This window comes from Chroicocephalus ridibundus, chromosome 11 (assembly GCF_963924245.1).
Source record: "Chroicocephalus ridibundus chromosome 11, bChrRid1.1, whole genome shotgun sequence".
Lineage (NCBI taxonomy): Eukaryota > Metazoa > Chordata > Aves > Charadriiformes > Laridae > Chroicocephalus > Chroicocephalus ridibundus.
The window spans coordinates 1,019,833-1,044,023 of NC_086294.1; the positions used below are offsets into that span (position 1 = coordinate 1,019,833).

Consider the following 24,191-nt stretch of genomic DNA (forward strand, 5'->3'; position numbering starts at 1 on the left):
CCATGTCCCACTTCTGCACAGCCCCAGGCCCTGGTGGGTGAAAGCAGCAGTACCATGCAGCTCTCCTCCCTCCTGTTACTCTTGGGACAGGCTGTGACTCCCCATTGACTTTGGTCCCCCAACTTATCTCCTCCAGCAACTCTTGGAGTGTGGCGGGATGGATGGGGACAGGCGAAAAGCAGCTGCCCCCTGGAAGGTACACGTGTGGGAGGCCACCAAGGCTGAAGATCCCTGGGGGAACCAGCCACGTAGAAGAGAGAGATGAGGGGCCTTTGAGTTTCCAAAGAAAACCCATCTCCCTGTCTGGCTCTCCTCAGCGTCTGTTCATGGAGAGGTCCAACTGGGGCCGTCAGAGCAGAATCCGTATTACAAGAGGGCTGCAGCTCTTGGGCTTCCTGATGCCACGCTCTGGGCTGGGGTGCAGAGCAACGGTGTGGACGAACCTTGGTGTGTGCTCAGTGCAGCTGACCCACACCAGGCATCACCACCGCGGTCTGCTCTCTGGGGCCCTTGGAAAGGGGCTGCGGGTTTGCCCAGCGCTGCTGCCCATGACAGGGGGATGTTTCACTGCTCCGTGTTTTGCAGGGATCTGTGATGCTCTGCATCTGCTGAGACACCGCTAGCTCTGAGCCATGGCAGCCTCATGATTTCTTGTGGTGATTTCTTGCCCCTTGATTCCCATAACTGTGTTCTATATTTGGAGGCAGTTACAGCACTTCAATTTTCTTTCCAATTGCCTCTGAAGGAAGCCTGTATCTCTCTCCTTTTTTCCCTGTCTGGTTTATTTTTAGACCCCTCATTTCCAGCCATGTGTGTTCCTAGGGTTTGTCCGTAAATATTTTACAGCAATTTTCACAGGTCGGGGGAGCCACCGAAGCCTCCTGCCAGCTCTGCTCCGTGTGTGCGATGCCTTTGCTGCCCTTCCCATAGGGGCAGGAATTGTTCCATTGACACAGATGGGGTGACGCAGGCAGGAGAGGGTCCTGTCTTTGGGATTGCAGTGCCTCACCCCCAGAAAAAGTCCCTCTCAAATGAATTTGGTGTCAGGTTTTGTCCAGAGAAGAAGGGTCCTGACAGGGAGCCAGCACTGTCAGGGAATGCTGTCTGAGACCCGGAGCAGCCGTGCTGCCTGCTGGAGGGCCTAGCACAGGCTGGGCTGGGCCAGAAAGTGCATTTTGGTACCTGCAGGAGGAGAAAAAGTTCCTCTGAGATGCTGCTCTTCTCTCTTAGTGGTGCACGGCTGAGTCCTTCACCTCCAGGGAGGGAAAAAGAGAGAAAGAAAGCATTTTCTTCTTGGTCACAAGCTGAGGCTGCGGGTGGTCAAACAAGGCTTTTTTGGGTGTTCTGAATGCTTTCTTGTAGGTAAGACGCTCACCACATCTGTGTATGCACCCAGATTGGTACTTGCGCATCAGGGCGAGCTGCTGGTTGTCAATAAGTGCAAATTTAACCCTCTTAGCTGTCTTGCCAAAGGCTGCTTGATGCCAGCTGCCACCCCTTTCCACACCCATTGGGGGGTGAGTCTCACGGCGCTGAAGTCCTTCCCTGGTGCCCAGAGGAGACTTTGGGCTTTTCCCTGCGATTTACTCCTGGCCGAGCACTGGCACATTCAACATGGGGGACTGAGCTGCTCTTGGTGGCTTCCTCAAACACACTGGAGGTGTTGGTGCCTGCTGGAGGGGATGGTCAGAAAGGACAGGCTGAGGTACAGAATATTACCTGGGATTTTGGAGAGCAAGAGTTGGGCCTGGCTTTCCCCCAGGCTTCCGCTGTGAGTCTGGGCACCAGACGCTTCATGTGAGTAGCAGGATCTTGGACCCCTTCAGTGCTAGCGACGTCTGTACAGTACCTGACACAGCAAAGCAGATGACGCCTTGGAGAAACAGCCATGACAGCCAATGGAGCCATGGGCTCCTCTGGGAACAGTTCCCAGAACATCTCCAACCACCAATGCGGATGTTGTTATCTTTCACCTCCCATAAACCTCCAGGCTGCGTGTGGACAGATAGATCTGGGTGGCACCAGACGGAGAGAAGAGTTACCTCGGTGTGTTGCCAAAGCAGCCCATCTGTCCGCACCTGCTTCACAGGCGAGCCACCCATCCAAAGCCACGGGCAGGCCAGTGCTTTCAGCACGCGGGAGGATGGGTGGGCTGCTACCCCGCTCGCGGAAAGGCACTCCAATTTTCTGGCGCTGTCTGTCCGTAGGAACATGGCTTTCATGAGGCGGGCGCTGGTGGAGATCCATTCCAGCCTGGCCGTCTAGTACCACGAAGTCTGGGACCAAACCCACCACACAGCGGAACTGCACTTCAGACCAATTCTCTTTACCAACAGATTCAGCTTTATTGTTATTCTTTTTTACATGATTCTTAGTGCATCATTTCAAATAAACTATCAAACTGTACAAAGTAACAGGGGTAAAAGAAGAGGTGACAAAGTTGGGCAGAGGTTTTTAGTGTCATGAACCATCATGGAAAACAGTAGTCCACAGGCTCTCAAACATTAAAGGTCCAAACAAATCTTGTTTTGTTTGTTTAAAAAAATGCTGCAAAATATAAACTATAAATGACCGTAATTAGCAGCTACAAGATCCTTCAAAACTGGAACTTGATTACTGTGAATGCACCTAGGGAAAAAGTGAAGCAATCTGAGATAAAAGAACAAAACCAAAGAGTGAAATAAATAAATAAAGTGTGGGAGGACAGTCATGGCATTGAAATGCAGAGGAATCACTTCTAGTACAACAGTAAATCATTGGACCACAGACAGCAGAAAGGAACAGAAACACAATTCCCCGCTTAAAAGAGTATAGCGTGTGCATCGCAAAATGGAGGAAGGTCAACACTGATGGGCAGGTGGGATCTCTCCTGCACAGAAAGGTTCAGCTGGATCTGAAGTACAGCTCCAACTGCGCCTCGAACCCAAAGTGGCGGGCACCGCGGATGCTAACGAAGCAGCCACTTGGCCAGTTTGTCTGAACAAGCAGGAACAGGAGAGCGATGTTTCGCAGCAAAAAGTCAGGTGGGATTTCCATTCGAGTAAAAAAAGGAGCGGGGAAAAAAAAAAAAAAGATACATAGGCTACTGCATTTCTTAAAACATTTTGGTGGGCTGGTCAGACCCTCCATGGTCCCTAGTGTCTTCCCCAGGCAGCTTGCCTTCACTTGCACACTGAGGTTAAAAACCCACATTAAAGTTTCCTTATATATATATATTTATTTATATATATTCATATGTATATATATATATATAAAAAGGATAAGGTGACAGAGGGCACTTCAGGCCTCTCTTGCTGTGGGCAGATGAGGTTCCCACATGCCGTGCTGAAGACGCCTCTCGCTCGGTCAGTGACTAGCTCATGATAGCCTGTCCTGTCGCGACGTGCTGAAGGGTGCTCCTCTCGGAGGAGGGAGGTGCTCCCCGCCACTCTGTGCCCTTCTCTGGAAGCGCTGGTGATACCACAGACCGTCGTCTCGGCTGAGTTTCCTGCCCCTGCTGGGAACTGTGGACATGAACCTGTGGGGACGCCAGGGAGAGAAGGAGGATGAGAGAGAGGGCTGGTGGAGAAAAGAGCAACCTGGCCCTTGGAGAACCAGCGTATCCCTTTGCTGTGCAGGCTGTGGTAGGAGGGAAAGAAAAGCCACTGGTGCTGTTGGGGATGGAGATGGCATGTCTATGATGCTGAAATGCCAGAGCGTTGCCAGAGAGTGTCAACTAAAGCTTCTTTGATTTCTTCCACTAGAGCAAACACCGTGTGATACATGTCTACGGTTTTGCTTCTGTAATTTCCTAGGTAAAATTGTGCTCATCAATCTAGTCCAGGAGCGCAAAGCATCGCCGGTTCATCCCCCCTGTGCATGCATTCCTTGTTAAGTGTTCTGCTCTAAAATGTCCTTTTCTGCCTTACAGCTGATGGACATGTGCCCCTGGCTCAAGGATGGGCTTGAATGCGTCTTCCGCAAAGCGATGTCGTCAGCTTCCACCTTGAAGAAACTGGTTTCAATTCTCTCCAGGTCATCTGTCCCAACTTTTATCTTCATGCACAGCAGGTTGATATATGTCTCATAGCGGCTCTTCTGCAGGGAAAGAGGGAACAGAGAGCCTGGAGAATGAACAGGAGCCTGAACAGAGAACAGGAACGGGCCGGGCATGCATGGAAAGCAGAGGCAATGCCATCTGCTACTGCAGGAAAACCGAACCTATATAGTCAGGATCCCACTCATCATACCCAACAAGTACTGTTTAACCACAGCACAATGCCTGGTCTATGCAAAGCCTGCAAAGAGGGATCAACCTATTGCGGAAAGGGTTGAGGGGAAAGGGGAGGGTTGTGCAAGACTCTCCAGTTGCTCTTACGGGTCTTGACTGCCACTCTGATGGTATAAGATGGATCAAAACCGGACCGAGAGATCTGCTCGGGAGAGTCAGGCCGAGCGTCACACAAAAGGCTGGTGCAGCCCCGGTATGTGGGAGGCAGGACATTTCCACCCTTGGAGATTTCTGAGACTCAGCCACAAAATGACAGGCTCAGCCTGGGACAATACTGGGAATAACCCAAACTCCTGCTGGAAGCAGGACTAGAGGCCTCCAGCAGTCCCGTCCCACTGACACCTATGTGGCAGGAATCACACCTGCTCAGCTCCCACTGGAACAAAATATCCCATTTCTCCCACAATTAAATGCTTCTTAGACTTTGCAGAGAGTTTAAACTTAGCTGCATGCATCCTCCAAGAGTCCGTAACCAGCTGTAACGCTGGTTTCGGCTTTCTTTACAGAAACAGTTGCAGCAAACCAAGATTAATTCTCCCCTCAGCTTTTTATTAATGTTGCTGAAACAGACTGGTGCACACCAAGAACTGAACCACTTTCTTACTTGGGACCTGAGGAAATGTCAATTTTCAGCACAGTAAAGGAAGATTTTATTTCTCTCATCAGTTTTTCCCTCCTCTAGTTAGAAATCGCAGAGGGGAGGAAATGCCTGTTATTTCTTTTTTTAGCATCAGTGCAAACAGCCAGGCTTGCTGCTGCCCCGAGACACCCATCCAGCTTGTGAACCCTCGTCCTTCTCTCTCCTTTCACGCTCTCCCAGGCTCACAGCATCCACTCCGGAGTTCTTAGTTCTCCTCAATCAGCCACGGTATCATTTATCACGGAAAAGATGAAAGTTCCTTTACCTCAAATATTAGGTAATGTTCTTTGAGTCTGTATTCCTCAGCCTCTTTTGACTTGAGGCTCTTCTCCACAGGATGTAATTTATGCTCTGCTAATTCATCTGCAATCTGCTTCATTTTATTTTCATGAGACCTCAGCTGTTCCTCCTGCCGAGAGAAGCATGTCAGATATTAAAACGTAGGAGTGCAACACCCAGGTGCACCGCCTGCTTGTTAATGTGGGATCTGTCTCTGCAAGGACGTAAGCTTAGCGCCGGTGCTGGAGCCAAAGGTGTGCGGTGCCTTTGCAAATTCATCTGATAAGGAGCAGCTGAAACACAGGTATTTGAGTAAGATCAAAACTCACGTATTGCAAGTGCCAAGAGTGGATTTCTTTGGCACCTGGACTTCTTTAGCATCATAAACGTGAAATGCTCTGCATCCTTTAACAGCTGGGCAGAACCAGCCGTGTCCCAAGAGTGGCCCGTCCTGCTCTTTGTTGAGATAAAAGTACCCTCCCCATCTGGCCCCTGAGAAAGGTGACACCTGGCCACAGCTGGTTCAGCAGATAGGAGCTGTATCTCCACCCTGACGTTTCAGGCTGTCCTCCCCTTTGCTGGGTGCCAGTGGCAGCTTATCCCTACTTTTTGGAGGTCCTAAGGCATGTTGGGCTTTCCCCGGACAGAGCAAACAAAAGCTGCTCTGTGGATGGCAGCCGCCTATTGCTCTTGGTTAATTGAGCCTTAGGTAGCCGTGGTCTGGTGCCTCCTTGCTTCCAGAAAACCTTCCCCGCGGAGTGAGCTCAGGCTCCCCCTTTGCCTGTGGCTTTTCGGCTTGAGAAACAACAGGATGCCACCTCTGAGTGCCCTGTTATAAAATCAAGCAGGGCTGATGCCAGCTGTTGCGCTCAGTAGCACCAGCTGTTTCAACTCCAGCAACCGAAAGGTGCTGGGACGTGATGGACAGAGATCAATAGACAAGCCAGAATCCACAGCCGTACAGGCAGGAGCATGTGCATAGGGTTGTTTTATAGCCATTGCAAAGGAAGCGTTGGCCAGACACCAGGATTTGCCACAGCCTGTCCAAGTCGCCCACCCCACTGCCCTGAACGTGTCTATCGGGCAGAAGCCAGGGAAGCTGCAGATGGGCTCAGGCTGAGCTGTGTGCTGAAGGGCTGGCTGAGTGCTGGGCAACCACCCATTGCTCCTTCTCTCGCATGTTACCTGGCACAGCTTGGTCATGGACGAAGGCAGGAGAGGGCGGCAGAACTTCTTCATGGAGCAGATTGCAGCTGGGAAGGCTGGGGCGGAGAAAATGGCAGCAACAAGGTTGATTCGCAGGATCCAGGAGAGCATTTCTTCCTTACTTCTGTTAAGGAGGAGGGAAGAAGAGAGAGGGGTGTCTATAAATGCTCCCAACCCAGGACCAGCCAGCTCAGAACAGCCCTGGGGCCAGCCGGTCTCAGGAGGGCCATCAGTGGCCTTGCTTTGAAAGCATTTCTGTGCCACCCTGGGTTGTGAACAGAGGAAAACACCGGCTAATTGGCTCCTCTACAGTGCCCTAATGATTTCTGGGCTGTTTTCTGCCTCTTGAAACCCTGGAAGTCCTGCCTTCCTCATCAGCTCTGATTGCATTCCCTGAGGAGCTGGGGAGAGGTAGCATGGTGGCAAGGTCTAGGGATATCCTGCTCTTTGGAGAGCGGGAGCCACACAACAGAGGTCCCACGGAAGAGGTGGGATTCATGTCATTCGTGGGACACTGCCCAGGGTCCATCATCAGATCTGTTCAGGCACTGCTCCCCTCAGCCTTTAAACGCCAGCCCCTGGGTTTTCAAGGCACAAATTCAGATGTCAAACTTTAGCTTGACATTAGTACCCCAGCCCAATTTACAATGTCACCTATCTCAGCAGGAGACAAGAAAAACATCAGACAGAAGATGACTCAATCACGCTTGACACTCATTAGCAGAGCAACTTTCCTCTGCAATAGACTAAGAGAGAAAGAAGATAAGACTGCCTGGGGAGATTTTTTTAATGACCTTTAGAAAGTTTCCCCACCAAAAGCTGGTGAGGGGAACCATCAGCTCCTGATTTCAATGCACCACGGAGAGTTTCTCCCTTCCACAGACTGACAATAGAAGTTAGTAAAGAGAGACCTTTACTCAGCCCTTTACATCCCAGCTCATCCTGCTCAGCTCACCTTGGTGACAGGTGAGAAAGGACCTCCAGGACTGACACACCAAGAGTGAACAGGTAGAAACGGTCACCCCCATGACCGAGTCCTTTGCACAGCCTGACAGACCTCGCCTCAGCTCTCCTGCTCAGCACCTTCCTTCCCCCAGCGCCTGTCCCCTAATGTGCGTGTTGATCTGGCCAGGTCGGAGGGAGTCTGGCGGTGGCTGGCGGTCAGGCTGCCCGTCCAGGCTCTGCAGGAAGAGCCGGTACTTACGGGGCCTGGAAGAGGAAGACTCTCCAGTCAGCTGTCTTCAGCTTGAGCACATTGGACTTCTTGCTGTAGTCAGAGGCTTTTGTGGCTAAGGCGTGGTGCACACGGATGGCGTTTTTCAAATCCACTTCAGAGAGGTCTTTGTCAGGTTTATATTCATCCTGTGAAGAGGAACGTTAATTGGATAATGACAACACTAACATTTGCGGGCTACTTTAATGAACCTGCCTTTCTCTCTGTGCTATAATCACAGAGTGCCAAGACCAGGAAAAGCACTGCTTTGTACAATAAATGCTAGGAGCTGATAATGATAATAATTAACATCTGGCAACTTCTTCCATCATTAAGTTCACTGGGAAGATGTGAAGAAGGAGATGAAAGTTTTAAACGTAATTATCAATAGTTATCTCCAACACGGCACATGCCTGAGGCTTTGGGGGAAGGCACAAGACAGGGCCAGGTTCCTGCAGAGCTTCACCCATAGTGCAAAGCTCAAGCCAGGATGCAGCTCCCGGTTGTCGGCAGGTATCAGCGAGCGCCTGCCCTGGTGCTGCAGCTTTGCGTGGCAGAGATTCTGGGCTCAGGTTTTACACCATCTCGGGCAGCCCTGGAGCAGCAGCATCGCTGCAGTCAGTGCACCTCCGGGCAGGTGTGGGGCTCGCTGGGCAGTTGCCAGAACTGACCACAGCTCACTTGAACCGTGCTCGGTCTCTCTTTAGGGTGTGTGCCCCTTTGGCACGGTCTCTCGTGTAATTCATCACACTGGCACTTGCAAATCGCAACAGCGTTCCCTGTATTCCTGCTTTCCTCGCTCCGCTGAAGGACAATTTCACAGGGGAAATTGGGGGAATGTAGCAACAACTATGTATGTATATATCTTATAAACAGATAGAAAATACTGAACATGGGATTCTGAAAGGATGATCTTGGCACAGCACTCTTTTTAGGAAATAAAGGGGTTCGGTCAGTCCTGTGTTTACCCTTTGCTTTCCCAGTGACTGAGCTCCCCGACACTTAAAGCGATACCTTCTCTCCCACTCTGTGCCCTTGCCAGCTCAACCACTGCTCCAGCCGGGTGTGGTGGGACGGAAGGGTGGACAGGTGGGTGCATGCATGCATGCATGGATAAGACGCGTGTAAGAAAACCAGGCTCTGGCTAAAACAAAGCACCGCCCCACCACCCCTGACCACGTTAGAGGCCATGTCAGGTTAACCCTGGAAGAGCCTGCCTTGCCCTGCTTATTTCAGTGCCTCCTTAGGTTTTAAGCTAGAGCTTGGTCTGTTCTGCAGATTTGCAAAAAGACATTTTTGGGTTTTTTTCCTGTGATACAAATCCAGCCATTCAGGGAAAAGCCATGCTACAGTCTCCTGGTTGATAACCCTGGCCAGAAAGGCTGGTCTCTGGTGTAGGGTCAGAAAGGTCTCCCCTGTGTTGCTCTTCAGAACACTAGGGACCACACTCCCCATCCCATACATGTGGCTCACCCAGTCCCTTGCTCCTGATGGGAAATAAGCTTCTGAAACCTTTCCTTCTCTCCTTTTTAGAAGCAAATCATCCCATCCAGGGGAGTGTTCACAAGCACGTGACACTTGGCCTTGTGCAAAGAGATGCCCAGAACTCAGAAATGTCTAGCAGGGGCTCCTGGCTCAAGCAACGGCCTTTTTAAGGGTGAACCCCAAAGACAAGCCCTGGCTTTCCAGCAGAGGAAGGGGTGGGTGCTGCAGGCACCCTGCGTTCAGGGTGACATTCAGATGGGCTGCGCCATGGGGCAGTATAGATGACCTTTCCACAGTGGGGATTTTGGCAGCCAGAGGAATGGGCCATTAGCCTTCTAACAAGGAAAAACATATGCTTTGCCTTACGAGGACCTATTACGTTACCCCACTTGGAAAGAAATATTTGCTTGAGGAAGACATTGCTGCTCAGGCCTCATATATCGTAGACAGACTTTCAGTTCTGGATGTTTTTCCAAGGTGAAGCTCTTTGGATCTGAATAAATCTGAGTGTGATGCCCGTGATCTCCTATTTCAAGATAAGCTTTCTGAAAACACAGTGCGATTAGCTAGGCTTAGCGGCACATGACAAGGAGAAACTGCCGTGCCTGAGAACCGGTTTGACTAATGTAGATCTTCAGCCTCAAATGGTATCATCATGTATTGCCTCTACTGATTTCAGGCTCACAGGCATCAATGTAGGTGTAAGGAAAAGCCAAACCTTCTTTTTCTAACACCGGGCCCAGTAAATCAGCATAACGTTGAATCAAGCAGGTTCTCTCTACCTTCTGCCTCCCTGCCGGTGGAAACAGGCTGGAGTTTGCAGGAGTGCGTGGTGCTGGAGGTTCACTTCTGCATGGGCCGGCTCTGCCAGGAGGCTCATCTCATCATGCAGTAGTCATGATGATATATATGTACGGCTGCTGATGCTGTCCGTCACAGTGCCCAACACTTACCCCGTAGTGTAGGACACACCACGTAGCCTTCCCCTGCAGAGTAATCCCATTGCCCTTCAGCAGAGCATGTCAGCCCTGCTCCAAGGCTTCCAGCAGTTTCTCTGCATTTTGCCTCACTCCCTTTCTGAGCTTTGATGTACGTTTAAGTGTGTGCATAAACTGCTGCTGAGGAAGAGTCGTGTCCAAAAACATAAGAGTAACACAGATGCTTGCAGTGAAGGGATTCTGGTTTAAACCTCAAAGAAACTGATTTATACCCAAACATAAGCGGTATCATATTTGGAGCAACTGCAGGCAATGTTCTGTCCACGCTATAGTACCGCTAACCTTACTCTCTCCTTTTTCATGGTGTTATCCTGCCATACATTCCCTGGCAAAGGGGTTTATTTGGTATCACTGGGCTGTTGAATTTTTGTCTTATGCGTCCTGCACTGTTCACACAGGCACTTGTCGCTGGGAAATGGGCAAGGCATGCAGTGCCACACCACCCCAGTAACCCTTCGCCCCCAGCCCTTGAATGGTGCCATGTTTATTTTTCGCTCGCTCCTCCAGGTGTAGGATGGTGCGGGTCAGCAGTTTTCAGGGTCTGTTTTGAGGATATCTTCGGCAGGAATTAAGCCCAGGTATGGACGCTTTGTTTCAGAATCCCTCTAAACTAATTTCGCTCACTTTCAGCTTTTAACATTGGTGGTGTAGACAGACAGGTGCCTCTCCTGCCTGCACAAAGGCTCTGCTTAAACATGTACGACCACCCCCTTGCCTGGGCTTAGTTTCTGCCATGGCAGTGCTGCATGGTGGTTTTGGTTCACTCTTCTGATGCCAGCTCTCCCCTACTTCCCTGCCCTGCGAGCAGGTGGTGGGAGATCCGCGATATGACCTCCCCAGCTCAAAGCTTGTTTTGTCAAGAAAAGGCATGTATCTCTTGTTCCTGTCTTTCTAGGGCACCTGGATGGGGTGAGAGACCCCAGTGTATTGGTCCTGCTGCCCTCACCTCTGGGCTCAGCACCAGCCCTAAGCAGTGATGTGAATACAGACACGGAGCTACAGAGATTTCTCATGCTCTGGCTTGTGAGTGGGTTTTCCTCTTTTTCCTTTTCTTCAGCTCACATCTACCAGCCTCGACAAATCATTGAATGAGGAAAACTAACCACCGTGCCCTTTGCAGTCTGGTCCTGAACTTGTTGCTCCAAGTAGCACTACCATGGCAAGGTCCTACCTGCATGGGACGGCATCCGTGGCTCGGGGCTGCGCTGGGAACTCCTTCATGGTTGGGGACTGCAAGGGCAGACCCTGTGGGAAGACCTGCACCCTTTCCAGTACTTCCATATAAAAGCTCGTCATGCTTTATAGCTCTCTGTCGTGCCTCTCAACACCATTCCATGTGTGGTGATTATGGGTTATTATCCCCATTTTCACAAAGGTGAAGTAAGTTGCCAAAGGCCACCAAGCGAGTCAGTGCCCAGCACAGACTAGAGCGCAGGACAGGTGTGCCCTGCTCCCAAGGCTGCATTTCTTCCTCAGGATTGTGCCGCATCCCTTCAGGGGATCAAGCAATCGCTTCAGCAGACTATGCTATAACATGCTAATCTAGCAATTAACACTGGCAAGTCAATGACATGTGACATCTCTACATCAGCAGGTTTATGGCTGCTGCCTGAATTTCTTCTAACCGACTTCTACCTGTCCACCCACCCACTCTTCTGCCTATCTTCACCTCTCTCTGTATCTGGCCATTCCTCCTTTCTATACATCTGTCTCCCCCAGCTCTCCTCCCTCACCTCCTTCCCTCTCTCTCTCACCCTTCTTCCTACTCAACTTGCTTCCCAAAACCACATAGATTAGTTTCCTACTAAAGCCTAAATCCGCTGTTTGGTCTGAATGAAAAACTGGAACAGGCTGAACCTATGCTCCATGGTGTCAGGTGGGTCTGGAAGCAGGTACTTTCTCCTCTTCACATCAGAAAATCATTTCCCAGAGATTTGTGCTCAAGCCAGGTTCTACCTTATGTTTATCTGCAGGCATCTTCCATTGAGAACCCAGGAGGCTGGCACGTCATCGTTTCCTTCCTGGATTGTGCAACTCTCTTGTTCTGCCAACCACCCCATTGGCAACAAATTGCACTAAGAACCAACAGGGCAGGTGGATGTTTATCCACTCTCTGTTGTGGTGCTGGTAACGTTTGGAAGTGGCAGGGCAAGGGCTTTGTCTTCGTGGTCTCATCCCTCAGTCCTGTCTCTGCAAGCCTGATAGACACTGTCTACAGCCAAGCCCAGCCCAAGGAATTCTCTGAAGAGTACCACATACAGTCTGGCAGCAGACTGTATATGGTGTATATATATATATGTACATATAAACCCCCTCTTTGCCCAAATCCTTTGCCCAAACTTTCCTCAGGTTAATTTCTGTTATTGCAAATGCCAATTCCTTGGGGCACCTTTGGCAATTCCGGTCCCTCCTGCTAATTACCTATCAGTCATGGTTGTTATTTATCAGACACTTTCATAACGTAGCCAAATCTTAGGCGCTTTGCTTTTTCAGTCCTTGTCCATAAAGAAAGCCCTCAGTCTCTTAACTATTTGCTCCTGAGGATCCTCTAGATAAGAACATTGGTCTTCTAATTGCCACATCAGTCTCATCCTCACCCTCTTTTTAGGTTCTAAATGCCTAGTACTAACGTAACGAACTATGTTAATATAACAGTCTGGGTGGTAACTGCTGCTAGCCTTGTACAGCAAAGAAAACTCGACCCCTCTGCCCCATCAGGGGCAATGACACCCCGTGTTGGCTTCATGGCTCCTAGTGCTGTCCAAGCGTCAAGAAAATCTTCAGTATTCATGATTTTGGTCCAGCATGGGAAGAAAATTCTGTCCTGAAAGCGTATTTCATTCCAAACATATACCCCCTCAACAGACTCTTCCCAAGAGACATGGCCTAGAAGTCCTTGGTGAAAAATTCATTTAGATCCAAATGGTTCCTGTGATTTTGATGAAATTGCATTATTATTTTTTTTTCTGCGTAGAAAAACTGTCATAAAATTAAACGGTGGTGGTAGCTCTGTACGAGTTAAAACCTCATGCATCACCCATGGTCAGCATGAGGACCTCTTCTGTGGACTCCCTGTGGAGACTTGTAACGAGACAAGAGACTGGGAGGTAAAAAGAGCGCCACTGACTTGAAGAACGCCAGACTTAGAGGGCTGGAGAAGATCCGGGCTCTCCTGTATGCTGCAGCTTCCCTCAGCTGCAGGAGAGACTGGCAAGGCTATAAAAACACTACTTGCCTCAGAGCAACCCATACTGTAAATTACGATCGGCTGCTGCCAGATTTCTGTTGGCTTTGTGACATGTGCCATAGGATCTGGGAAAACACGAAAATCACTGGGGTGTGCTAAGAGCTCTGAGTCATAATTCCGTGCTGCCCTGAGGATCTTTCTGCCTTTCTTATATAATCCAATGTTTGTTTACTCTCATTGCTGTGGAGATGATACTGCAATACATAGGAACATCTACCTACAGGGAGTGCTGTTCCAGCAAGTGAGTTCAATGGGTTACTGCACGGCGTGTGCTACTGAGGTAGTTCAGACCTAGTTCAGTGGGTTACGCTGTTGCATGATGAACAGCCATCTGGCATCCCTGGCTGGCTCACACTCCTATTCAAGTGAGCCCCTATCCAGAATCCTTGAATTTTCACACGGAAAAGACTATCCATGGAAATCCTCCCAGCATCCAAGTGTCTTTAAAGGCAGAGACCTGAATGCTATAGCAGGCAGGGAAGCTCTTCCATGGTGACTTTGCCTCCCACGAGGACCTGGGTTGACTAGAGGTGGCTACAGAACAGAGATGAAGAGGAAGCGTCACTTGGCAACCCATGGAAGGACCCAGCTCAGCAAGGTCCTGAAGGAGAAGAGAAACTTTAAGCATGGTCCATACCAGACTGAGTGAAGCTGCTCATAATCAGGTCTATGCCAGCAAATAAAACAATAGGCAGGTTAATATTGGTCTGATGCTAAGCCTTTTCAGGATCCTATTGCATGTCTCACTAACATCCTGTTTCACCTATTCCATATCATCTGTTCATTCATCCTCCCCAACAGCTCCTACTTGCTGGGACACTTCTGCAGAAATCTTGCCTCAATGTTCCCTCTTTCATCCTGCTGCCCGTATGGCCTTCTTCTGAGGCTGTGGATAGTCCCTTAGCTTGAACACCACAACCAAAGATGGCGGCATCCTCCAGTTCTGTATACTGGTGTCTGGAGGAGCTATGTAGGTGTCCATCAGGACACGGATTCACCTCTACTTGCATTTGTGGGCCTCCTGCGTAAGACAGCATGACTGCTTTGGAGACAGCATGAAAGAGAAAATGGGATAGTCCACCGTGATTACCTTTTGTAAATAAAGGACGGTCCCTTTAAGAACAGCATAAAATTTCTTCCAACCTCTTCTTCCTCTGGGAGCTAAAAAAGGAAGAACATTTAATTATACATGTCTGCTTCTGCCAGTGCTGCTTGACTTTCACATTGCTGGTGAAACCAACCCTTCTCCTGACCCACCCCAGGCATGCACTGATGCCAAGACCTCATACAACTCCATGCTATTGCTTATGAGTGGCTTGTCTGCAGGGACACGTGTTTGAGAGACATGGGTTGGGAGATGCAGCCTCCCAGCAGGAACACAAGCAGGTCAAAACCAGAGATGAGCTGGTATAGGTGTACCAGTGGACATGTGCAGGAAGTCTCTGCTCCTCCAAACCCAGGTTCATGTTACTTAGACTAAATTCTTGAGGAGCAGACATTCCCTGAGCTCTTCTGCTTCAGATGAGTTAGGCAGACATGCCCTGGATAAGGCAGCTTCTGTTCCACTGAGGAGGGAGCATTACCACCAGCCGTCTTGATGGACTTGGGGACAGAGAGCTTGCTGGAGAGGGGCGGGAGGTGAGGGGAGACATCTCCTTCACCACAAGACTGCTGATCCTGCAGGCATGGGCTATTATGAAAGTGCTGGAAGCAAGGGAGACCTTTGGTGGTAACATCTACTCAAGATTTTTAATTGGCTGCAGTGGCTGGGACAGTCATGTCAATTAGCAAAAGGGGTTATCCAAGGTTTCATTAATCTCTGCTCATTAACAGTTCCCAAATATATTTTCCTGTACCTTTCATATGCTGACAGCAGAGCTATGAGGCATCCTGCTGCCCAGCCATCATATAGCAACTGGACAGCACGTGGACAGGAACAAAGCTTCGAAGACCAGACTGTCCCCAGGGTCAGGGCTGGGATGGACAACTGCTGTGGAACCAGCCTCACCCCACTGCTCAGTGTGTGGGATTCAGGATTAAGCCCATGAACAGGATGGAAGACCAGGTCCATCTGTGTGGGACAGGCACTGCTATGTTCCTTGGCAGTGAGAAGGGAAGACTGAGGCCTCCTGAAAACATTCATGTCTACAAATGTCTCAAAACACATTCCTTTCCCTGTGCCCTGGCATTCATGGATTTGGGGATCTCTCTTGTATTCCCTGAGGTGTGGTGAGGAAATGCCTTCAGCAGGAAAGCAAGGGAGAATGCTAGGGCAAGGCTCTGGTACTGCCTGGGTAACATCTCCTCCTGTCCCGTTAACACGTACTTCTCTTCCCATCCATGTCTGCATGGGTTTTACGTGTGAGGACACCATGCTTGTAGGTTACTGCGTTCAGTGCCTGGGGGATGTCCAGGAAGGGGTTGCTGCTGTCAACAATCCTTGTCACTTTCTTCGCACTGGCTCCAAATTTGTCATCTACCAGCTCCGAGAGTGATTTCCTCAACTCGTCCTCATCGCTTGGAAACAAAGTCAGAGAAGAGATTGAGTGGAGGACACGTGGGCTGAGTCACAGTGTACCCTATCTGCTTTGGTTTCAAAGAGAGTTATTTATTACAAGACTAATCAATGAAAGAAAACGAAAGGGGATGCGGGGACTGTAACACGCAGAGTGTGCCAATGGTGGTGATCTGGACATATCTGGAAGGAGCGTGGGTGGTAAGTAACTGTCCCAGTGATCCCACTGTCAGGTTACTCAAAACAGGTAAGGGAATGGGTGCTTGTCTGAACACCAGGAAACTGCAGACACACCATTGCTGAGGGCATTTCACAGGGAGAGTCTCCAATTCTGTGCCCTAAAACCAGATCTTAAGGAGGTCTTTTGCTGAAGACCAGGTATCACTGGGGTTTCTCAGCCTCTGAGAGGCAGCCCCTGGGGCCTCCTAGATACTGAAGGAGCTTGAGGAATGTCCTTTGCATCTCTGAGGAACAAAAGCTCTGCAGACATCGGGGAGATAGGCCACTTGATCAAAAAACAACAAACCCTGAAATAGGTTATACATCAGCTCCCCATTTGTGTCCTCAGGGTGGGCCAGCAGAGTGCAAGAAACGCTAGTCATTGCCATAAAAACTGTGTCTCCTCACAGATCTCCTGGTCCTGGACCCTGGACAGCAAGGGCTGAGCAGCTTAGGGAAGCATTCACTGACTCCACCAAGCCTGCCTCTTCCTGTTTGGAGTAAAACCTACTCTGTCACATAGAAATCAGAACTTGTATGGGACGTGGTATTTCCCAGTGTCCCTGTGACATTAAGGAGGGAGAGCAAACAGGGAATTTCTGCCCAGTGTGATACATGTCAAAGCCTAAATGGTAAGAGTGGTCACCTTAGGTTGCAGATTAGATTGGGACCAAACCTCAACTCAGGAATGACACAGGGCTGAATCCATTAGGTGGGATGTGAGCAGTAAAATGCCACACTTCCCCACCTGCAGCAAGTAGATGGCCAAAGCATCAGGCACCTCTTGGAAGAGAAGGATAAATTCTCAGTCCTCAGCAGCCATAGGAGTCCTGGGGCTGTAGCAGAGCCCAGACACTATGCCTGGGTGAGGAGTTAGTGAGGCTCAGTTCTCTGAGCTGCCCCAGAGGGACCTTTCTGAGCTCCTGCTTGCTGCTGGGATGACGGTTGTACCGGCCTGTCTGGTTGGGCTTTGTGAGCAAGGGCATTTCATTCCCTGGGACGGATGACAGAAAGCAGAGGCAAGCAGGGAGAGGAGGGTCTTGCTGTGCAAGGTTATGACTCAGTACCATGTCTCTGAAACAAAATCAGGTACCCCACGTCAGGGAGCATCTGTCCCGCAGCGGAGGAGCTGAGAGGTCTGTCGTGTTGCAGCCTGTCCATCTGCAATCAAGCAGGAGACGCTGCAGCAAGGCAGGTCCCAGGACAGCGTAGGGAGAATGAGGGGGTGCAAGGATACAAGCAGGGTGGGTGGTTGAGGGCAGGAGGGTGGCTAGCTGCTGCTGACTAGAACTGCATCGCTGCAGTGGGATCCCCGGGTCTGACATCCCTCGGACGTGCCTGAGCCAGGGAGCGTGTGCTGGCAGGCGTTGTGTAACCGCTGCCTGCATCCAGCCAGCAGATAGATGCACTTCTGATGAACTCCCCTTACATAAACCGTCCCATCGGCACCTTCTGAGGAGCTACAGAGCTCCCTCTCGTGACTACGTTCACCGGCGACCGGGTCTCTGCTGCAGAGCTGGCATCGCTGCCTTCCTCTCACACAGATGCCATGCAAGATTATTTTTAAAGTGAAATCGATGCTACATGACCCACTAAGAAACCACCGCCCTTCCAGGGCCACTGGCTGGCTGTGGAGACACTGTCCCACAGCAAGCACTGCTGTCATCAGAGCACGGCTGGCAATGGAGGCTTCCACTCTGCAAAGCTTGAGCCAGGTAGCTGGGGAGGGAGCTAGGATGAAGTGGTCTCCAGACACTTTTCTGGCCAGGACAATATGAGGAGAAGAGCAGGTGATGGAGCTAATGGCCCAGGTGGTCCCACTTAGTCCCACAACCCTCTGGAGACAAGAGAGGTCTGAGGTTAAAGAGGGGAAGGGAAGGGAAATATCCACTGTGTCAGCTTAAGGCTCCAGGTCTCTCATGGGCCTCCCCATGGCAGTGGTGGGGAGGTGTTGGGTCTGGGGAGCACAGCACATCCCTCACTGAGGGTCCTGACCTGTGTTCTGGGCAAGGGGTGGGTAGCAGAGCAGGGGACGAAGGACTGAGTGAACCTGTAATGGAGGCCACCATGCTAGCTGTTCCCAGACTTGTTTCAGGGTAAAAAATGATGATCTGGAGGAGGAGATAGACTGCATCTCATCAAGTTTGCAGATGACACAGAAATGAGAGGCCATCACTCAAGATAGGAGCCTCACTAAATGCAGCACCCAACTATTGCACTGGCGTGGAGTGATCCTGCAGAAGGGTCCTTTGGGGCTGACCGGCTGGGGAGCAGCTCTGCAGAAAAGGCCCTGGGGCTTCTGGTGAACAGCAAGATGAACAGGAGCCAGTCAGTGTGTCCTGGCAGAAACAGAGGCTGAGAGCATTCTGGGCTGCGTAACAGCGGCACAGTGAGGAGGCTAAGAGAAATGATCATCCTCCTCTACTCTGCACTCTTTACATCATATCTTGGTGCAGCAAAGAGTATTGGGCCCCCAGTACAGGAAAGGGCATCAACAAGGTGGAGAGAGCTCAGCAGAGGTCACCAAGATGCCTGGGGGCTGGAGCACTTGTAATGTAAGAAGTGACTAAGGGAACTGGACTAGCTCAGTCTAGAGAAGAGATGGCCTTGGGGCACCTTATGGCAACCTTCCAATACGTGTGAGGAGGTTATCAAGGGGACAAAGCCAGGCTCTTCACTATGGTGCATGGCAGGAGGAAAAGAGTCGGTAGGCATAAATCAAAACAACAGCGGTTTCAAATGGATAAGAAAAAAAAGGTGACTCTCAGAATAATTAAGCATTGGTTCATGAATACAGAGGGGCTGTGGGATCTCTCTCCTTGGAGGTTTTCAGGACCAAATGGAAAAAAGCCCTGAGCATCCTGATCTGAATTCAATGTTGGCCATAATTTGAGGAGGAAGCTGGACTGGAGATCTCACAAAGCCTCTTCCCGCCTGAGTGATTCTCTATTTCCAGAAGAAACTATGTGGAAGACGTGGAAAGTCTCAGTGACCAAAATAACCCAGATCTTGAGCTACTTGTGCAAAGGCTTCTGAAGCACCTGGAGAGGGACCAGCATTTTATAGGTGTAATAGTAAACAAAGAGGGCATTCCTTTCCTTTAGATCATGCTTGTGGACCAACCTCCCTGTCTGCTTTTGTGACTAAGCTATAAATAAACTCAGGTTGCCTGCAGGAGGGACTTCAGTCCTTTTAAGGGCTTGGCAGGAAATGTTCTGGGAGCTTCTGGGGCTAAAAACATGACTCAAGACCTGTCAGCTACTTTGAAAGACACACTATCTCTCAAATGCTTAACATATACTTACATGGCCCACTCCAGCTTCTCATTCTTGATGGAGTTATATAGTGTCTGAAACAAGAACATGGTATTAGCCGTGTCTCTCATTGAAGACATGTCTGGATTGTGGAGACCTTCTTCTCCACACCTTGTCTGTGCTCTTGGAGAGATACCTTCCTTGCTGAGTAGTTCTGGAGAAGTAGTCACCAGCGAGCAGGAGAACTGCTGTCCTGCTAGACCCTTTCTTGTCTATGTGCCACGCTAGTTATTGGACTGGACACGTCAGCAGCAGAGGGGTCTCGCAGCCAGCCTTCCTCAGGAGCCTGTCTATGGCATTTTTGACTAATTCTGGGTGCTGCGCCTAGTCCTGAGTGAATCCTGGCGTACACAAAGATGGTAGAAGACTCTGGGATATGCAAGACACCACCAGGGTCTCAACTAGGGGAAAGGGACAGTGGAGTCTTGAACACTGCCCTGAGAGGCAGGGGAGGGACAAATGACATTGTGGATCAGTTTTTCCAGTTTCTCCTGTGCAAAATTCTAGTGGCTTCCCTGGGGCACTGGGAAAGAAGCAGGAATAGGCTAGGAAAGCAGAATGTGGAGGTAGACCTGACCATACAGAGGGGTGGGGTAGGGTGAGGTCTGCTGGGAGGCAGGGGTGTTGTCTAAAGCATGATGTGACACCCCTGACGTGGCACCGGTCATTTCAGTCTCCTTCCATACAGCAAAATCCAGGTCAGGTTGCTGGACCTGCAGCAGGCGCAGACAACAGTGGTGGTGTTAAACCACGTGGAAGAAGAAAATACTCACTTTGGGGTGTTTAACCAATATCGTATGGCACTGAACTAGTTGTGTTGGAGCACTACATCTAATTACATGGAAGTGATGGTCGTATTTGGAGGTGGGGGGTACCTTGTTCTATGCAAGGGTTGCCTTGCCTGGTGCATCGCAGAGCTACCATGGGGGAGTGGGACCCTTGGTATGCTCTGAGGGCAGATATGCCACAAATCTGGACAAAACACCACCTGGGAACAGACCTCTGGTGTCTCACTGCAATTTAGCAGAAGCTATCCATGTGGGTTACATTCCTTCTAATGAAAAAATTGTGCACTGGAAAATGCTGATCCAAGGGCTGAGAGTGTCCCAGCAGGACGAGGTGCCACTACAATAATAATGACAGTATCCCCCTATCTATTTATATCACGTTACCTTCAGCAAATCCTTTGCAAAGTCCTTCCCATCATTCAGCCCATCCAGGTTTGCTATGAACTGCTGACATGACATCTTTTTGCCAATATTCTGTAAGGCAAAGAAGCAGCTCATTAAACTTCTGGAGAGTTTTGACTTTAATCAGTGTCTTTTTAAGAATGATTTAATATGTAGTGGTGAAGCCTGGGTTTGCATCAAGAACTCAAAGCTGAAAGGTCTGCTGCTCTGATTTTCTATTGAGCTATTTGCTTTATTTGACCATGCCAGCACCCAAATGTTTCAAATGACCTCTTTTTTTTAATGGTGGAGATAAAACACCTGAAAATAACCTCTCCAGCACTTGCTCCAAACTTTCTAAATGATCTCACCTCTGGTCTCGAGATTGGTGCCAGTACAGGGTCTGTGTCTCAAAACTTAAGACAAGCACTCAGACTTGCCTTGAAATTGCAATGCTTGGATGGGTCTCCAAGCCTGCCGTGTGTGAAATTGTGTGAGCACGCAGTGTCAGCATCTGAAGATAGCCATCATCGGGCAATGACTCGTCCTTCATGGAAACTGTTATTTTTGATCAGAAGAGAGATGATCCAGCTGCTGGTACTGCATGAACCCGAGTACTGTGGCATGTGAGGGCAATACACGTACGCTGGGAGAATCTTGCAACCTGGAACACACTCATCACCAACTAATGCCAAGACTATTTGGTCCTGATGCTGCCAGGTCATCTGGCATCCCTGATGTCTGTCTGGGGCATCTGTCTTCCCAAACCCTTTACTCCTCGCCATAGCCAGGTGAGTGACTTTCTCAGCCTGCAAACGTCGAGGGGCTGGAGGTAGGCAGCCTTTTTCCAAGGCTCCCCTGCTATCCTACCTCTCCAAAGGACTGGAACAGCAGCGTGGAAGAGTCATTGGGACTTGTAGGGTTCAGAAAAAGGAGTCTGACATCACAAAGGAAAGGCAGGTGTGTCCCAGTGCCACGACATATTGCAGCCTTCAACCCTGGAGTGAAGTCCCCAAGGACAGACCCTGTGGTGACATTACATGGAGCGGGCAATGGAGTTAGTGAGAGGAGACCATGAGCTGCCACCAGTGGTCCTAGGGATCCCAAAAGCATCCTGGCACTGGGTGGGCTTTGCCTCAAAGTATCGACAGGGTGGCCATCCAGGAGGGCCTGGGAGAATGGCCAAGAACAACAGACTCAGGATCCTGCTTAGGGACTCAGTGAGGAAGAACAAGGGCCTCACTCGGTCACCGGGAGGCGATGGAGCTGCAGCAGATGATATAGGACGTGCCCCACAGGGCAAGATGTGTCCTCTGTGCAAGAAAATAACCTCTTGAAAGAGCCTGACACAAGAAACCCCTGCCCAGAAACATGCACAACAGATGACCTGGAGGCTTCTCCCCAAGTGAAAGCATCAGCAAAGAGCGAGGCCTTGGGATTAGCCCACAGTGCCCCCCCCACCTGCCATCTGTGTGTGCAGACACACTCTTTGGTGACACAGGGAGCCAGCGCTGCCTTTGAGCAGCTCTGTCTGATACACTTAATTATGCCTCCTGTTGGTGCCAGTTCCAGATGAGCTGGCACCCTTCAGAGATCAAGAAAAAGAGGGATAAAGCACCGTTACAAATCTGCAGTGCCTGGGGACACGGTGGCTCAGCCATATTTGCTTTCTCACAGGGGAGCCCCATGGCTGATGCCCATAAGTGGACCCCATAGCTAGAGGCCACTGCCAGCTGGTGTTCAGTGGGTACACTAGCTGCAGAAGAGCTGCGGGGAAACCTGCAGGCATGCTAGGATTTTTCAGCACAGGGAAGAGAGATTTGTGGACTTGCTGGCCAGGGAACTACAGGGAGGCGGGGCGGGGGGGGTGGAAGCAAAAAAGCAAAAAAAAAAAAAAGCCAGCAGCACAGTGGCGTGTGGATGAAGAAAGGAAGGAGGGTGAGAGAGCGCGTAAAAACTGCAGTGATGCACCTCCATGAGGGAGGGAGTTTGGAGGTGAGGTAGGTATGTTGCCTGAGACCTCGAGGCACCAAATTACTTTGCACAGAGAGAAGGTGACTCCTTCAACGCGTCCCCCCGACCCGGCCTCGAGGCAGGAAGGCAGAGTGCGCAGCACAGGTCTTTCCGCCTGCAGGGATCTCGTTGCAGTGATCCAGCAATGAACGCAGAGGCCAACACATTTTAGGAAGTGAGTGGATACAGTGAGATAAAGTGGCACGAGTTACCCGCCTCACAGGCCCTTCTTTGGGTTTCTCGCGTATTGCGTCCAGGACATATATTAATTCCCAGGGGATGGCTTCTTTTTTTATTCATAGGATCACAGAATGGTTTGGGATGGAAGGGACCTTAAAGACCATCTTGTTCTGTGACCTGTCTCTTTCTCTTGCACAAGAAGATCTCTGAGCTCAAACAGAGACAGCAGCCACACTGTGGAAAAGCAGCTAATTGCTGAGCAATTGGAAAGGATGAAAACATACCCTTTCTCTGACAACCAGAAGAGGTGATGAGAAAGCTCCAGCAAGGGTGCTGATACTGTGAATTGGCTTGTTGGACAAGGTTGTCAAAGCACTGCAGAGTCAGGGGCAGGATTCGGGCTGGCTGTCAGTAGGATTGAGCACAGGTGGCTCAGATGCAATACAACCTCAAGTCAACAATATCTTAACACTTGCTGCTTTGAGAAGTGGGCTGGAGCCCGCCACCCAAATACAAAGCCCTGCAAGCGCCTCCAAATCAACACCAGCTGAATAGAGAAAACAAAACACCACTCCAGGACACCCACTTTGCAGCTTCACTTGATCAACACTTGCAAAGACACAGTTCTGTGATCACAAGTGCCTCATTATCAACGGCACCAGCACCAGGGACTGCCCAAGCTTTCACAGCGCAACAGAATTTAGGAAGTACGGGGAATCCCAGGAACGACTCTGGAAAGGGCCACTACGAGGGCGCCGTGGGGCACCTTCTTACACAGCAGGCCATCTTGCTGATTCAGCAAGATCATCATGTGTGGACATAATCTTCAGGGGAATGTATCTGCACACCTCAAAGCTCAGTGTTCAGACGCTCGATGTCCCTTGCTGAACTGGGACGTCTGGGTAGGGAGATGCATCTTCATGTCTGGCCAGCCACACAGATGGGGGCATTTTGCTTTTTTCGCAGTGTATCAGTCGCAATATCTTACCAGCAATAGAACGAGCCAGCAAGGCTGCTTCACAGCCACACCTAGCCACGACTCCCAAAATGTCCCCCTGGCAGAAAAGAACTTAGTCTCGTCTTTGCTTGCTCCAAGCCATGCAGCAAAGCATGAGACTTCACTGTCAGACAATCAGCTAGCACCGTGGTGTGCTTGGATGGAGAGCAAGGGAGCAAGCAGTGGATTAAATAGATGAGAAGGCATGGATGGTTAGACGAATGGGTAGAGACAGTATGGGAATGGGTGGACAGAGGTGGATGGGTGCCGACAGTGTATGAGAATGGACAGATGCAGAGACAAGCTGCACGATGGTGGTTAGAGTGCATAAGAATAAATTAGGAAGGATGAGACTGATCTGATGCTGGGTAGACAGGGCTGATCCTGATGTCCTGTTGGTTCAACCTAGTGTAACTCCCCTGTTACCAGTTGGGTTCTTGCCTCCT

The 24,191-nt window shown here is 50.2% G+C and overlaps 1 protein-coding gene across 5 annotated transcripts in view; it reads right to left on the minus strand.

Moving 5' to 3' along the window:
- Nucleotides 1-2,328: 2,328 nt before the first annotated feature.
- PSD2 (pleckstrin and Sec7 domain containing 2) overlaps nucleotides 2,329-24,191 on the minus strand; it is an 88,965-nt gene continuing 67,102 nt past the window's right edge. For 4 of the 5 annotated variants that reach the window (XM_063349374.1, XM_063349373.1, XM_063349376.1 and 1 more), the window contains 8 exons: nucleotides 20,559-20,649; nucleotides 19,378-19,421; nucleotides 15,665-15,855; nucleotides 14,429-14,499; nucleotides 7,600-7,757; nucleotides 6,375-6,519; nucleotides 5,176-5,319; nucleotides 2,329-4,077 (listed from right to left, as the gene is read on the minus strand). In XM_063349374.1, the coding sequence (XP_063205444.1) occupies nucleotides 3,871-4,077; nucleotides 5,176-5,319; nucleotides 6,375-6,519; nucleotides 7,600-7,757; nucleotides 14,429-14,499; nucleotides 15,665-15,855; nucleotides 19,378-19,421; nucleotides 20,559-20,649 (1,051 nt within the window). In that variant the 3' untranslated portion in view covers nucleotides 2,329-3,870. The remainder of the gene's footprint in view (nucleotides 4,078-5,175; nucleotides 5,320-6,374; nucleotides 6,520-7,599; nucleotides 7,758-14,428; nucleotides 14,500-15,664; nucleotides 15,856-19,377; nucleotides 19,422-20,558; nucleotides 20,650-24,191) is intronic. The other variant, XM_063349375.1, reaches the window with a different exon arrangement.